The 17413-nt window shown below is 40.7% G+C and overlaps 1 protein-coding gene across 2 annotated transcripts; it reads right to left on the reverse strand.

Moving 5' to 3' along the window:
* Positions 1–953: 953 nt before the first annotated feature.
* Positions 954–16489, reverse strand: elmod1 (ELMO/CED-12 domain containing 1). Of its 2 annotated transcripts, XM_039617975.1 has the most exons (13): positions 16381–16489; positions 16150–16272; positions 15646–15717; positions 12397–12542; positions 11287–11315; positions 11036–11133; positions 10745–10874; positions 9026–9159; positions 8748–8816; positions 7386–7406; positions 7062–7112; positions 6227–6360; positions 954–5146 (listed from the first exon to the last, which is right to left on the reverse strand). In XM_039617975.1, the coding sequence occupies exons 3-13, from the start codon at positions 15660–15662 to the stop codon at positions 4971–4973; spliced, it is 1005 nt and encodes a 334-aa protein (XP_039473909.1). In that variant the 5' UTR covers positions 15663–15717; positions 16150–16272; positions 16381–16489; the 3' UTR covers positions 954–4970. The 2 variants fall into 2 exon arrangements, with proteins under 2 accessions (XP_039473909.1, XP_031603471.1); XM_031747611.2 differs by lacking the exon at positions 7386–7406 and having other exon boundaries at positions 16381–16488.
* Between the last annotated feature and the right edge of the window lie 924 nt (positions 16490–17413).

Below are 17413 nucleotides of genomic sequence, written 5' to 3' on the forward strand. Positions count from 1 at the left end.
GAGAATACAAAACACAGTGGAAGTTGGATTAAACAAAACCTCACAAAACACAAAAGAAGTGATTTAGAGGAGACAACAATGTGATGGAGCAGCTGCAGACGTCACAGAGACCAAAACATTGCACTGAAAAGAAGCGGAGGATGGAGGGAGGAGTGAGAGAGGAAGATGTAGCATCTTTCAACTTCTGTTTTGTTCAGCTTCACTTCTGTTGTGTTTTGTGTGCTGTGCTAGCATTTTCTTAGGTTGCAGTGTGTTTGACTTCTCAGGGCCAACCTCAGAGGCCGTGGCCCCTGTTTCTGATCTAGTTTTCAGGTCGTTAATTTCAATCAGAAGCGTGTTTAGGGGAAACAATCATCGGTAATCTTGTTTAGCAAATGCTTTGCAAATAGTGCATATAGTGACCCTGCAGTATCATATGTTCTAGTCTGCACCTTCTGCTTTTTTCCCCTTGTTCTCATTTCAAAGCAGCTCATTCTGCCTTCTCTTATGTTGCCTCACTGCCCTCTGCTGTTCATTGAAATTAAATGCATGAGCAGCAGAAATTCAGCAGCATATTTGTCATAACTTTGACTCCCTTGCACATTAGAAAAGAGTCCAAGTTGGAGCGATGTTTTGTTCCCAGCTTAGAAAGCAGAAGTCTGGTTATGAGCTCGTGGATGTGCAGGCGGGTCATTCATCTTCACATTCTACACTGGCCGCAGATATGGGTGTTTGTGTTAGACCTGGGCTACATGCCCATTATTTGTCCTGCCTCATGCCCATATTCAGCTAAACAGCTGAAATAATAATTTACACCACCTTCAAAACAAAAGTTCCACAGGGTTGCATTCATTCTGGCTAATCTCGTGAGTGCTCTCTATGAAACAGTAAGTCCACAGGGAGTGGCATTTCTCCACTTTATTAAAAGCTCTTTGTTTTTACTGTATCCAACCAAAAAAATAGTCAACTACACGTTTAACTCTCCTTTGATCTTTATTGTGATCTCAAAAAGTACAGCACAAACAAATGAAGCACGCTACAATATTCAAGTACTTTACTGAAGAATACACAATGTCAAAGCAGCGACCGTGAACGTATCATGCAGATCGAGGTCTCTTAGGCAGTTTCAAAGCAGAATATACAGCAGCATGTATCTAACTTCATCTACAGTATCATTGGACACGTCGGCCCTCACACCACAAATTACTGATTTATTAACATAAAGGAAACTGCATTTATATTTTTACAGTAGTGCAAAGCTGACCACAGTAAAGCAAAGCAAATGCAAGCAGGAGATAAAATCGGCGCTGACATTCACTAAAGAAATCAGCTGCGTAATACTGACAAAAAGCTTTGACATTCACTTCAAAAGGAACAAAGGTATTCAGTACTGTTCAACACAATCAACAGTGCAAGCATGGATGTAAAATTAATGCTTGTGTTGTATTTCTTTCAGTAATGTGATGAGTACATTTGTCAAAGCATGTTAAATACAGTGGTTATGTGTTCCAGGAAAGACGTGGGCTTTAACCATTTGGTGAAAAAGTGAGAGTGTGGCTCAGAGCTGAGATACAAAAATCAAAATGCTGCTCCAGAGACAATGAACTGAATATTACCCAAGTCTGTCTCTATAAAAGGACCTAAGGTAACAGCTGTGTGACAAATAAGACAGCTGCAGTGGTCCTGGGTCCACATGCTAATTATCAAGAGGGGAAAATATTTCCTGTAAAAAGTTTTGTTCATGTTGTTTAGACCGTGTATTTTTCCCTATTTTTGAATTAGAAAACAGTTTAATAAAAAAGAAATCGTAATGAAGAATTACAGAGCAAGAATTGAAGAACGAGAGTTCAGGGCCATCAAATTTAAAATAAAGATCCCAGTATCAATTAAGTGCCCTGCTGATGCTGACCCTAGGTTTGCCCTAACATCGGCCATGTCTTCTTTTGGCTAGCAGGACTTTACTAGATTAACCTGGGTGTCTTCAGGCTTAATGTTGTGTACGATATTAGTGGACTCTATTTAAGTTAGCATTGATTAGTTCTTGTCTTTGGGAGTGAACGAGAGGTGGTAAGGGAAGGCACTCTGGAGCTAGCATAAAGGTCATGCTTTGGATTTTCAAGGACAAATCCCACTCCGTGTTTTACACAGGAATCATTTTCTAAGTTATGTTACCTGTTATCTGTTCTCACATCAGTAATAAAATAACAGTCAATTAAAAATGTTAATTAGGGTTCTCATTGAGAATGTAACCCAAATATATAACTGCATTTTTCCTGAATGCTAATTTGTGATCCACTCACTGGCCACCTCATACCAGTAACACCTGGCTAGTACCACCACATCCCAAAGTGGCTCTATTGGATTGAGCTCTGGTGACTCTGGAGTCAACATTTATGTGGAGTGAACTCGTTTTGATGCTCAAGAAACCAGTTTCAGATGATTTGAGCTTTGCAACATGACACGTTAACCTAATGGAAGCAGCCATTAGAAGATAGGTGGACTACGATCATAAAGGTATGCGCACAGTTATCAACCATATTCAGCTAGGCTGCTTGGTGGCTAAACAATGCTCAACTGACCCTACCATCTGAATGTTGCAGCAGAAATTCACAGTCGTCAGATATAATTGTCAGTCTTCTTTTTCCAATTCAATTAGTAATTTTGAGCAGGTCATCTTGACCATGTCTATATTCCTAATTACACCGAGCTGCTTCCATGTGGTTGATTTAACATTTGCATTAGCAATGAGTTGAACTGTGTACCTAATGAAGTAGCCAGTGAGTGTATTTCTCATAGTTTTCTTGTTCAGGTTATTCTTGCACATCTTAAACATGTTTTTTAAATAAAAATAGGGGTTAACTTTAAACAAAAATATGAAAAATCTGCACCATCAGCATCATATTGCTCTCACTAGGAGGCTGATGGTAGCTCCATCAGTCAGATGCTGATGGTAGCACAAAGAAAAGAAAAACATTTTTGTCAGTGTGACAGTGAGAGCTCTGCAGGTGGTGTATTGACTGGCAGGTCAACACCTCCATCGTGTTGCATTTTAAACTTTCACTGTCAGCTCTCCTCTGTTTTAGCAGCAGTCACTTAATAAACTCCCTATGGAGCAACTCTGCATTTAAATGTCTTGCCAAATTCCAGCATTGTTAAACGCAGCACAATCGCTGCCATAGCTGAGGAACCCTTTGTCTACAGTAATTATACTAATGTTTCAAAGGTAATGTGGTGACATTTCACCTCTATTCAGCTCTGCATGTGGCTTGTGTAAACTGATTAGCATTCCAGCTCTGAGTCAGAAAGTTAAACAAAATACTCAGGCACGCATGGTGCAAATAAACACATTTTAAAGAAATGTGCAGTGAAATGAGTGTAAATTATTGCTTTGGCTGATACAACAGTGGACACAGTGTCACATTCAATGAATACAAAAAGAATCAAACAATCGTGGATGTGAGAAACATTCATAACAGAATCTCTGCATGGAGTCAAATCAAAGGCAAAAAGCTTTTGCAAACCTGTAGAAAATGTTCACAACATACATATTTAGATTTCTACTATCCAAGCTGGGAGCAGGGCTGCCAAATGCCACACATCGAGTAAGGTTCATAAAATATTTAAAAACATAATTTAGCAGGTTTGCAAAAATGAAATTTAAGCAAAACTGCTGCTCCACATTTGATATTTTGGCAAGGAGAAATCTTAGGTATTGATGTCATTAGACACCATCTGTGGCAGTTCGTAAAACAGAGTTTAGAGGTGAAGTGGCCCTCTTTGATTTGATGAGGGGGATTTTTCTCCTCTGGTCTACATATTCTCATATCTGCTGAATTATTTTTAGTCCCAATTGGGGCAGAATTTATCTACACTGCTAAGTAATTTTATGAATGCAACTTCAAAACAGTCAGAAATAGACACAGCACCACTGTGACAGAAGATCTTGTGGGAGTTCCGCTCCAATTTAACTGGATATAAAATATTTAAGTGTGGCCAAATGACATATAAAACTGGAATAAACTTTTATATTATGTTTGATTGCATCTGTCTCCACAGACAAAAACATGAGACTGAGATGCAAATTGAAATTTAAATAGAGGTTCAGAGGATTTTTTTGTAAATTCAGCAGCTCCTGAACTTAGTTGGAATTCATCCCCTCCTAAAAAGGATCAAAAACACCCCCCTGCCCCATAAATCACACCTTTTCATATATCTATATGTCTTCGTCTCTGATAGTCAGTGCACTAACCGTCAAAATATTCCAAACTGCTGATCAATACGTCGCAATCTATCTAATAGCTGTTTTTGGCTGATAAAGTAAATTTGGTTTGTTATTAAATTAAACAAAAAGGGTTCATAACTGAGGTGTAACGGCTGTGATACAATCGTTATGAGTCCTTAAAGCAACAACAATGAGTGTAGTGATGGTGTGGTGCCAGCCTCCTCATGCACAGCTACAATCGCTATGGTCATCTCTGATGCTGGTGGTCTAACGCTGCAGTGAGGGCAGATAGGCAGTGTGTATGTGTGTGCACTTCTTTTTTAAATTTATTTTTTGGGGTCAAACATCTGTTTACAATGTGGGAAGTCTGAGGGAAAAGTCCCAATTTTAAATTACTAAGATCCTGTCTAAGGTTATATTCTGTTTGTGTGTATGTAGGTGTGTGTGTGTGGTTGAGTTAAGCTGTTGGCAGTGATGCGACATGACGTTAGCTGGGACGTGTTGGGCTGAGCAGACATGGAACAGAGCTTTCCCAGATGTGTCCAGCAGTTTGAGGAACCATCTCTGTGACTGTGAGGCTGTTTCTGATTTATTGATGGCCTACCAGACATCTAAGGGAGACCTCTGTGGGGTTTATGAAGAAGGGAGACCTCTGTGGGGGTATGAAGAAGGGAGACCTCTGTGGGGGTATGAAGAAGGGAGACCTCTGTGGGGGTATGAAGGGCTCAGTGAGGGTGATGATTGGGGAGACATGGGACCAAGGGGGTGTTTAGAGGTTGACAAGGTGGAGATCGGAGGCGGAGAAGTGGGGACACAGAGCCATGTCTGGGTTCTTCAGCTGTCGCAGGATCCGTCGGTGGAACTTGGAGCGGACTCGGTTGAACTCCATGATGTCGCTGGGATCCTCCTCAATCCAGAAGCGGTGGAACTCCTGCATCAGGTAACCTACCGGGAAAGAAAGTAAATAGGCACATATGTGCAGCTAATCCACAAGTGATTATCCCCTTACTGCATTTAAGCATCTTTTTTATTTTTCCACCACACAGTTAAACTGGTTTGTTTCATTCTCACACCTCTTTTTTTACCATAGCAGGTGGAAAAAAGAGAAAAAGTTTCCAATTAAAAATCTGCACACACTGTTAAGCAAACAGCCGAAAGTTAATGGAATCTTTTTGAAACTGTATGAGGTTAAATTTTTTGCCAATACAGGCTCTCAAAGCCTGGCCAGTACTGCCTCCATTTGTTTAACACTTTTACAGTTTAAAAGATGGGCGTAGTTCTGGCTCAGAAAAGTAAATGCAATGCAGAAATAGCCACCAGGGGCGCTACCTGTGGTGGACCCCATAGACTTCTGCTGCTATAGAAGTCTATGGGGAAGTAGCTATTGACACTGACCTAAGTTTATGGGCTCATTAACCCATTTCTGGCCAAACTGATTAATTCAAATAATAATAAAATAATAGTAATCCAAAATACATTTTGTACATTTTGGATATTTTAAGTTTCAGAAGGATTATCCCAGGTATGCTCGTTGGTTAAAACTTAACAATTACAGGTCTGCAGACAGTGAACATGCGGTAACCCTCACCTTTCGCATCTGTTTTCAAAACACAAAAATGTTGACTCCAGTTACTAAACAGTTTTAAATCAAAGAGCTGATGTCTCAAATTATAAGCCTTAACAATCTGCAAAAAGATTAGTTATAAAAAGAGTTCCCAGATATACAGTTGGAATAAAGGTTGAAACTACCCAAACAGAATAAAACAGTTTTTGTCCCAGGCTTTAAACTTGTATTATTGATGTGTATTTGGAGAATGACCTGCTTTGGAAGATGCCACTTGGCTAAAATACAATTTTATGCAAGTTCTGTATACCAACATCTCCCCAGCCTTAAACTTTAAAAGAAAACTTTTCTTAATTCTGATGCAAAAATTTACAAAAGTCTAAGCAAAATGAAAAACACATAAATCAATATACAGGAAAAATAAAGATAAAATAATGTTCATCCCAATCCAATGTACTCACAGAAGGTCTGCTGGAAGTGCAGCAGGCTGGGCATCTCTGGAGCCACGTTGTACAGATGGGTCTTCAGAGCTCCACTCACCAGCAGAGAGTAGGCCAAATCTGTGATGTTAATGCCCACAATGGCAAAGGAATACCTGGAGGACAAAATATTTACTAAGTCAGTAGGTGGGACCCTGTTTATCTGTTAGACTGCTGTGACAGGAGAGGAGAAGGAGACAGCAGGTTTTCCATTTCACAAAAGATTTTGTTTTTTAGAGAACAGAGATTACATTCAAACAGATGGAAAGAGAGCCTCTGTACACAAATTACCATGGACATTAAACACAAGGACTAAAATGCTGAAGGCATAGAACATGGATTAACAGGACTTCTGTCCCAACAGCACTCGGCCATAATGGTGTGCTCAACATCTTTATCGTTTCACTTCATGACAAAGTCCACACTCAGTTCAAATCGCAAACTGTCTATTTAGTAAAGACACTGCACGGTGGAGTATATCAGCAGCGATGTCGCACTTGTTTTCTCACAACAGTCCTCGGCTCTATTCATCGCTAATGCAGACTGACAACAGAAGCCAGCGTAGCAGTGCAGCAGGACACACAGTGGTAAAATACTTCCTGTCCATTAGCACATAAACACAGTCTCTCCTGCTTACAGATGCACGCACTTCTACAACACACTCACATGCGTATGCTGGCTTGGTGTGAGCATCACATGCTGAGGCTGCTCTGTATTGAGGCCAAACCTCACACAGCTCCAGCAGCAGCAGCCCAGATTTCCCTGCTCCACACACACGTGCATGTCTGCATATAGTGCATGTGCATGTGAGACTTACCCAATCGCTTTGTCAAGGTTCTTCTGTTCCCATTCAGGCTTGTTTACCTCGCTGTGAAGGACACACACTTGAGTCACCGATGGTGTACATGTGAAGCAGCAGCCACAGTGCACCATAAAAGCTAAATCTTCTGAGAACGGTTTAGAAACTGTCTGTTAATGCTGATTTATGACTCTTTTCTTTCTGCCTTTCGGCTGACAAGACGATGCTTCAGTTTGTATAAATTATCATGCTTAGTGCAGCTTTAGGTGCATGAAAAATCAACCTAAATGAGAAAGCAATGAACGCAGCAAACGGCAAGTGAATGAAAGTGAAGTTGAGTACCTTGGGTTTCTGTGTGTGCTCCTACAGTGCGTGAGACAGACAGAGAAGGAGGCATGGGCAGAAATGGAGGTGGAGGAGAAACAAAAGAAAAAGAAGAAGAATCTTCATTTTGGAAATGACACCGCTCACTGGGATGCCGATGAGAAACAATACAAGCAGCAATAGTCAATAAAAGATGAGGCAGTGAATGGCATCAAGCTGTAAAAATGAATATAATCAAGCAGAGTATGATGGATGCAGTGTTATGCATGATTAAGTACAGATTAATGTAGAAGGAATACACCAAGTAGTTGTAAGTAGAAGCTTTGATTTATTTTATGTTATATCTGTTTTTAAGCTTTTCTTCATACCCATCAGGTATTATGCTGGACTGGTAGCTTCATTAGAGCTTCGTTTGACATTTTAAAGCAAAAAAGGTAGAAGCAATGAGCTTAAAGAGGCTAAAAAGATTTTGTAAACTGGTCATAAACTTCAGCACTCGTGGCACTTGTAATACAAGTAGTTTAAAACTGACCTAATTGCTGTCTGCTGAATTAATAATTTAGCTACATAGGTAATAAAAAAACCAAATGTGGCTAGATCTGAAAAATTAAGCCAGTGCTGAATTGCCTTCACTCTTCTGAATGTCCAGCAGGGGGCGACTCCTCTGGCTGCAAAAAGTCTTCCATTTGTACTGAAATATATGGTAAAAAATTCCTTGGCTCCCTAACTGTGCGACCCCAGTTAACACTTTTCTGGTGTCTGTATGAGGTCAGTCAGCAGAGTCCGATCACATTTAGTAAAAAATAAATTTCATTTTTCATTGGTCAGTATTGGAGACAGAAGGGAGAATTGCCCAAGCTATGTACAGTGGCTAAGGGTTCAATCAAATCAATCTTAAGTTGTTAGTCAATGACAGAAAGCTGTCCTGGTTTTACCATTAGGTCCACCGTTGATCACTTTTGGTTTCAGTAGAGCACATACACTATGTTTGGCATACATATGATCTTTTCAGCGAACAGATGTGATACGTTTTTGATTATATTTCATACACAACCAAACTCACATCCATGCTTTGTTTGAATCTGAAGGATATTATTTCCAGCACTGTGGTTATATCTAATATAATGTGTTATATTGTGACTCTGCTGTATAATTTACAAACTTTTCCTTGACTAACACTTGAACTTTGTGCTATTAAAGCTCAATGTGTACATTCCTCTTTTACTGCAAGGTTACATTTTTCTGTACTTTTCTTTTTCTACGAACTATAAACTCCATAAATTCATATACAGTCTACATCTGTAATTAATGGCAGAGATGTTCTACCAATCCACTTGGTGTATTCCTTTAATATGCTTGTGAAAGGCAAAATGAACATACTTGTGCTTTGGTTGGAGGGAATCATGGAGCATCTGCAGGGCGGTAGCCTTGTCGTGTTCAGCAAAATACCTGTAGAAAGACAACAGAAGGGAAAAGGCATGTCTGAACTTCCCACTCATGCATATGCATATGTAGCCTATAAATTATAATTATTTATTTATAGTTTTGGCTTTGATTTAAAGTCTTTAAATGACATGCTGAACATGTATATGTCCATATGTAAGTGTTGCACTGCTTGGCTGGTTTTTTAATCTGTGTTTCCCAGGCCGACAGCTTACAGCAGGTTGTGCAGGCCCAGCAGTCCCATGCCCCTGAAATCAGTCTTTGGATCGCTGCCCTGGAAACCAATCTCACACCACTGTTTGGATATGCGACCCGTGAGAGGTGTGTCAGGGCGCAGCTCTTTCCATAGCTACAACAAACACACAAGCACACAACCACAGCTCAGTAGAGTAAAATTATTATTCTATAACACAGCATAGTATTCACTACAGTGTAATATTATGTCTGACAAGTGTAAGTACATGAGACTGCAACATAGTGGTACAGGGGGAATGTTTCTATAGTAAAAAATGTATTTAATTTAGTAGTGGGAGAACATCCATTTAATGAAATGAACTACGGGATAACCGATTTAACTCAAGCAAAAGTAAAGAGTAATGATTCATATAAGTGACCCCAATCTGTTCTCTAAAACCTAAAAGAGGAATTATGGATTTGATCAACTGGTCCCTGAATGCAACTGACACCCCTTTCTCAATGAGAAGTCTGGGCTCAGGTGAGCCTGACTGCTGAAGATATCTACCTATTCGGAACCATGGTAACAGGGTTCTTGCTGATCGGAGCTGGCTTGGCCCTGGATTATCGAAGAATTAAGGAAGCGGAAGCGGCTGTTCAAACCCCCACAAGGCTGCCCGCTGGGATTGAAACGATGGGACGAGGCGTGAGTTTCTCAAAATGGGCTCATTGAGTGCAGCACGGATAAGATCTTGGAGAACCGCACGGCTGCCGTGAATACTCAGAACAAGACCTCTGAGTGCAAACTGGATTACATCTTGGAGAAGCTCACTGCGGTCGTGAGTTCTCAGAATCGGCTCTTTGAGCACAAGAATGACAACATCACGGAGCGTAAGTTTGATAACATCATGGAGAAGCTCGCGGCTCTCCAACGGGAGATTGAGTGACCAGTGTTGGACTGTTAGAACAGCTTTGAAATTCATATGAGTTGTTCGCAGTAAAGTTAAAACCACCATCACTTCATGCGGATACCCCTTCGGCGCCAGCTGCGGTCTCAAGGCTGGAGCTGAACAAAACACCCTGATAACGACTGTGTTGAGACTGTTCTTCCCATTCTATGCAAGGCCACCTGGGTTGGCTGGAAGACTGTTTACTTAGCCTGGCAGGGCGAAGGACACTGTGTCAGCTGAACTCTGGACACACACACACACGCACGCACACAGACATATATACACATGCAGATGTACACTCACCCCCCCCTCCCCCCTCCAAACGCCTTCGACGCTTATTCCCTTCCGATGCTGACGGTGGATCATGGAGACCAGCGCATAGGTTGCAGGCCCGGATGTACTGTCTACATTGGCTGTCTCTCACCCTTTACCCATCCCTGTTGCTTGTCATGTGTTTCTTTGGTGTATTAGAGTTTTTTTCATGTGCTATGTGCAGAGGTGTTTTTTTCTGTTCTCAAACTGATCTCCCTGTTGGAGCTCAGTCTGGGGGGAGTTATTTTTTTCTCCTTATCTTTCCTCATGTTGTGCTTTTCCATGTTATACCTCTCTGACCTGTCTTCCCCATGTGATGTTTGTGTAATGTATGTATGGTCGGGAGGGTAAGATGGCGCTGGCACGGCTGGCAGCCTTAACCCAATTTCCCTCGGGATGAATAAAGTATGATCAATCAATCAATCAATCAATCTGACACTACATGAAGACAGGTACAATATTTTCTTCTCTTTAAGCAACCACAGAGAGACTGCATACCTTCATCAGCATTTCCTCATGCTCAGGATTTTCGCAGTCATAAGGCTCCCTGCGTAGCTTCTCCACCTCTGCCACCAGGCTCCTGTAGCCCACAATCTGCAGCAGGCTGGCCTGCAGAGAGATGCCGAGCCTGGAGAGACAAAGGGACAGGTAGTCTGTTTGTCTCTGATGAGTGCATTGTATAAACTCTCTGCTGTCCTTCACAGCTACTCTAGGAATTAGCTTCCTTTGCTAACCTCTAATTAACCACAACACAAAAACAGAAATGTGATATGCAGTGCAGAGTCTCACTGTGGGTTGGTGTCAGGGTTAATTTTCTTCAAGGCCATGATGTCATCGATGGTTTTCTCTACTTTATCAGGATGGACGCTGAGGGCAGACTGCAGCAGCTGGAGAGGATAAGAGCAGAGAAGATGGCAGGAATATAAAGAGAGAGGCAAGGACAGAGTGGGAACACATGTTAAGGACTGAGGCAAGAAGACTGAGCAATAAACCCGGATTATGTTGCACGTGCATAACGACAGATTGAAAGAGCCCCATACCTCATTCTTGGAGTACCTCAGAGATGACTCTGCAAGGAAATGTTGCAAAGAGTAAGACAAATGCGTACAGTAACAGTGAACAAAGCTCTGTCCAAAGCCTCAGACTGCTGATATGGTACACTGAATTTAAATCATGAATCTCTGAGCTAACCTAATACTGAATAAGTAAGAGGCAGAAGAAAAGTGGATGAATGAATTCATGTGTTGGTTTGAGTATATTCTGTTCTTCTCTGTGTTCTCGTCTCGGCCTCGCTCTGTTCAATTACTGTGTTTAAGCTTTGGATCTTTTGTGTTTCCTTCTCTTGCACAACCTGTGTTAGTATTCATGTATGTATTGGTTATTTCCTGTTTTACTTTAAGCGTTTTTTTCTTTTGGTTTCTACATGTGTTCTGTTCCCCTAACTGGCGCTCTGTGCATATATAGCCCTGTTTTTCTCTCCTAATTCTTTAGTTGCCCCGTTTGTGATCCTGTGACTCACCTTTGCTTATTGATCATGTTTATTCCAGTAGAATTTGTGCCATGAGCCTATTAACAGCATGACCCTTATTACTTTGTCTGGCTACTGTCTTGCATATGAGTCCTCCTCATCATTATAAAACCCAGAATGAGATTCATCCTCATATTGTAGGAACTTGACAACCACAAGGTATTATTGTAGGCTTTTTACTTTACAATATAAAGTGCATGTTGATTTGGCACTATATAAAACTAAATTGAAGGTAGCCATGCCCCAAAGAAAACTCTTATTTATCATCTGTTTTGCTCAAAATGTGACCAAAATTTACAAAAATGAACACAATCCTGTATTGATGAAGACTGAAAACTAGACATTTATACCACAAACACAGGCAGAAAGGTGTTTACTGGGGTCATAAATCAAGTGAAAAACATTATTCAGATAGACTCCTATACATGAAGTCTAATTGGTCCCCCACTGGCCATTACACAAAATGCAGACTTAAGTCATTTCCACATTGGCTTCAGAACCGGAGTCTACGTCTATTTCAAAATGCAACTAGAATCAAAAATAAATATGACCAAATCATATACAAATATGAACATAGATGCAGGAGTGCGAAACATTTTTACAAATAAGATGAAACTCGTACCTATCTTGAGGGTCCTGCGGGCTCCATGTTTGTTGTTGTAGCAGATTCGTTGTAGCTCACAGCGTCCCGTAAACTTCCTGACAACAAACTTTAGGCCCCGCCAAAGACACTTGCAGTAGAGGAACACAAAGAACTGGGTCACAACTCTGCAGGGGAGAAAACAAGGGGATTATACTCCTAAATATATACACAGATATTATATACAGCGGGTAAAATAAGTATTGAACACATAACCAATTTCCTAAGTAATATATTTCTAAAGGTGCTATTGCCATGAACTTCTCACCTTCATTTCTCAATATTACACATAATTTATGGGCATCTGTGGTTTGATTTCTTTGCCTGTGTGGATTGGATGTGTTGTAACCGACATCAGGTGAGTAATGAAATAATAAATAACTGTAGGTATGATTTTTTCTTCCTGTTTGCTTTTTTACAGTTCAGCATATTAAACAAATATGCCTATATAAATTTAATTTTGACCAATTTTGTTTCACATTAAGTTTGAGACAAAGACACTGAAGTGAAAATGCAGAAGCAGAGAGGAAGACACAAAGAGAAGAAAGTCAGAAGAGTGTGCTTCACTTCGTGTCTACCAGGGGAGACTTGCAGCAGATCAAAGTGTGCTATTTTTTTGCAGGGGACGCTGAGAATGAAAATGGAAATGTCCTGGGAAATGCATAGTGACCCATTAAGAGAATAAATGATTTCCGGCCTTCGTCCGCCTCGGTCTGCAGAGAATGCTGAACATCACCCTGAACGCAATCCTTTTTTTCCTCTCAATGTTTTTCCCATCGGTTGTCTCACTTAAGATTGAAAATTGTATTTTCCACTATTACTACTTTTTTTTTAAATTTCCAATGTATAAATGGATTGGAAGCATTAGTAGGTAAGCTAACGGTAGCAAGAAAGCAGATTTTGTGTAGCGACTGGGAGGACTCACAGTACTTTAACTTAAAACACTTGAAAACTTTTCTTTTATATACACTATCCAGCTGCAAAACCTCTATCTTTGTTCAGCATTTACAATTTTTCCAGACAGAAATAAATCCAGCTTGTGCACAAAGATCACAGTGGGACATGATCTTCAGTGTCAACAACAAAAAATAGAAGGTAAGAAAGGTCCAGGGGGATTAATCTCTCATTCTGAGCCCGTGGATGAGACTGGCATGTTGAACAGCTTGCACTGACACTCAGCTTTTTAACCTTCAAGGAAGCGAACACTGAGCAAAGGGGGAGTGAAGGAGGCATTTAAGGTTATATAGCAACCCACAATTACAGGCTTAATACAAAGAACTGTCTAATAAAATGTCCTTGAACAACACACTTGCCACCTGCTAATCTATTTTAAAGGGTTACCCTACTGAGTCATACACATAAAGGTCAGTTTGCTGGTTATTGCGTGACCTGCTCATCCTGTGAAAACAGTCAAAACAATGGAGACAACCTCCCACCATCATTTTATTAAACTTCACTTTGATTTAATTACACACACAAAAAAAAAACCTAACTGATGTCCCCAGCTGCTAAAATGATTAAAGTGTTGCTGTCTTCTTTAATTCCTTCAAAATACTCTGATCAGCCAAAAGCATGAATCATATTTCCATCGCTAAACTATTGGTAGAGTCATTGTAGCACATTAGAATAATTACTGTAAGCAAACACGGCCATCAGTGAAAAACATTGGCAGCCTCTACTGGCTTCTACTGTTCATTAAAAGTTAATGAAGCTAAATGTTCTCCAACACATTTATTCATTCACTTGGGAAATCAGTTGGGATTTATGGGAAATTTGGTATGAAGTGGGGCAAAGGGGGGAAAAAGTACTGGTGGGTGAAGCCAATTTAAAGGTTGATGACTACAGATGTGGAAAAAGCACAGTTATGAATACTGCTGGCTTTGCTAAATGCAAAACATTTAAGAATCTAGCTCTAAAATACTGCCAAGTTACTTTTTTTCTCTGCTGCTCTGGTGCTTTACATTAAAGGTGTTTTGTTCACCCCTGGTGTTTTGTCTTTCTCTTTGTCGAGATGTTACACAGTTTCACAGCAGCTTGTGAAATGTTCACAGCTTCTAATCGTAGATAACAGCAGAAAACATGCTACAGATACATGCATGTCTGACTGCCTAAGAACTTCAATTTAAGACAAACAAAATCTGATCTGCTGCTAAGCTATCAATCATCTAGACCAATTTAGAACCACCAGTTAGAGTGGTAGACATAGTCTTTGAACTATGGAAATAAGCCAGAGAATCAGGAGAAAACACACAAAAAACTTAACACAGAAAACTAACCAGGCCATTTAAACCTTCTTGCTGCAAGGTGACAGTGCTAACCACTTCTGCATCACACTATCAGAAAGCTCTTCCTCGGTGACCTTAGTAAACACTTTCCTGAAGACTTATAGGCTCAGGTGCTAATTTCACCCACATTGATTAAACTTTTGCTTTTTAATTTTATGTTCTCCAATTTTGGTCAATAATAAGCCTAAAATAGAAGAGAAAAAAAAAACACCATAATTAACACGCATTAAAAAGCCAACACAACGAGACATGCAACTTTCGAAATTCTGTTATCCGACCACCATTAAAACAAGAAAGCAGAGAAGGCCAGCTATGCTGTTATGCAGAATGATTTAAACTACCTCAAATAAATGGGAAATGGCAGCTAAAATAATGCTTAACAGTTTTAACAATTAATGCACGTTCCTTTCTGCATGCTGTGTACTTAGGGAGATCGGAAAGTTGCATTCAACCCTATTCGCTGTCCCACGTTTAGTTTGCTGGGATCTGCTCACTATGTACACAGTGGATTTACATAAAAGCCTCACAAATGTGCAGCATTAGAGTCTCGACATTAAAGTTTTTTTTTTTGGGGGCTTAAAACAGAGCTAAACAAACCCATTAATATGTTAAGGCAGAAAGCAGAACTATTAATAGAAACACCTCTGGAGTGCTCCATAATTAAGAGGCCTCCTTACAAAGGGACTCATTCAAAGCCATTCACGCCATAACAGCCACTTACTGCTACACAATGTCATAATGGACTGGAAAGAGCTTAAATTGGAGGACTGGGAATAAAAGGACCGCGGTGCTTGTTATTAATAATTAATTATAGCAGGTAGAAGGCGAACATGGATAAACAGGCTGAGAGGAGAAGGAGGAGAGTGACGATGAATTCCTTCACGTTTCCATGCAAAATGTAAATCCACAGCACAGCCTCCATCTTAATCTCGGAGATTCGCCTTACCTCAGGAAATGCTTCATCTCGGCCGCTGTCACCCCTCGGGTGTCTCCGGTGCTGGTGTAGTTGAGTGGTCACCTGGAAACGGAGGAGATGGTGAGTGTTTGAGGCTTGAGGACACGGAGCCGTCAGACAGGCCTGAGCTCCGGAGCTGTCCGCGGTGCTGAGGAATTAACGTGCATGCAAATCTGCGGCTTTCCGCCGCAACAGCGCTTGATTCCTGCGAGCCGCAGAGGTTCTGTTTGGGCTATATTTGGCGCTGTAAAAACCACAGCCACCCACAGAAGCTATTCTGGAGGATTGAGTGGGGTTTTTTTCACGTTTTCAGAGCGGAAAAATGCAGATAAATTTAGTTTTTATTCCTCGTTCGTCTCTGGTGTGATTAGCAAACCGAGGCGCAAACACTGAGTAATCTGTAGCTGAAGACGCTACAGGAAATCAAACAGCGGCTGTAAAAGCTTTACCTGTAATATAACCGGTAAAACCAGAAGAAAAAGACCCTTTTCTTACCGATTTGGGATAATAAGGAGGCGAAACGGAAGGCGGGAGGCGGCAGGGTGCAGCGTTTTTGTCCTCTTCGCTGGGCTACAGTCGCCTGCTTTCCTCCATGATGACTGACACTGAGTCTAAAAGCTACAGCAACAGCAACGCAGTGCAGAATAACAGCACTCATAAAGTCCCAGCAACATTTTCTATCAATATAATTTATTGATAAAACTGGATACGTTCTTGTTTTTGTACCTTAAAAAGTGTAGTTGCACGTTTCCATCTCCTTGTTTTCATTGTTCAACTCTCAAACAAAACAGCTTTGCATGATTTATAGTTTAAAATCATCCTTATTTGGTTTATACTTGCCCTTGGGACCTCGGTTTGTCCATTAGAACAAACCAGTTTAGCTCCTTTCCTTTCTTCTTTAATACGCTTTCTTCTAATTGGCTGCCCCTCAAAAACAGACGGTTTGAATAGCAGGTGGGTGGGGCTTCTGGACCTGAGATAGCCGTATTAAAAATAGCTCCCTAATGCCATATAGATCCAAAAGTAGACAAATAATAAACTGAAGCCTTACGTTTTGGTTCACAGAATTTTGGTTCTTCATTATTTGAAACTTTTATCACTATGAACACCATAAATGTTGTAGTATAGATATTAAAGGGAAAGTGTAATAGGGGCACTTTAATATCTTGTAGTGTAGAGATTCATTAACCTTCGGTGCTCAGAGTAATCATTGGTCACTACCCTAAAACGGCACTATGTTTTGGATAAAAGCAAAAAAGACTTGTATGAACAATTTAAAAAAAAAAAACATATTGTGATAACATAGGGTTAGGGGTAGGGTTATTGCCAATGGTGGCTTCACAGGATTCATTTCATCTCTAAGCTGCATGATCCTGTGATGATTCAGCTTGGCATTTGCCATGAGTTTGCCTCCCCACTGATCCACTGCCAGACCAATCACACTGGATGACACTGCATGCAGCATGATGTTCACCACGGTGTTTCCAGACTCTTCTATGTCTGTCACATGTGCTCAGTGTGAACCTGCTCTCATCGGTGAAGGGAATGCAACATCGATGGTAGACCTGAAGGTTCTGGTGCTCTCTGGATAATGCCAGTCAAGGTCTTCAGTGGTGGGCTATGAACACTAAGTCCAACTGATGATGTCAGGCCCTCATTTCATCCTAATAGAGTGACAATCTGATCAGAGACATACACATGAGCATATCACTGGAAGTCATTTTGTAGGGCTCCAGCAGTACTACCCCTCTTCCTCCTT

This window comes from Oreochromis aureus, linkage group 10, assembly GCF_013358895.1.
Source record: "Oreochromis aureus strain Israel breed Guangdong linkage group 10, ZZ_aureus, whole genome shotgun sequence".
In the NCBI taxonomy this organism is placed as follows: Eukaryota; Metazoa; Chordata; class Actinopteri; order Cichliformes; family Cichlidae; genus Oreochromis; species Oreochromis aureus.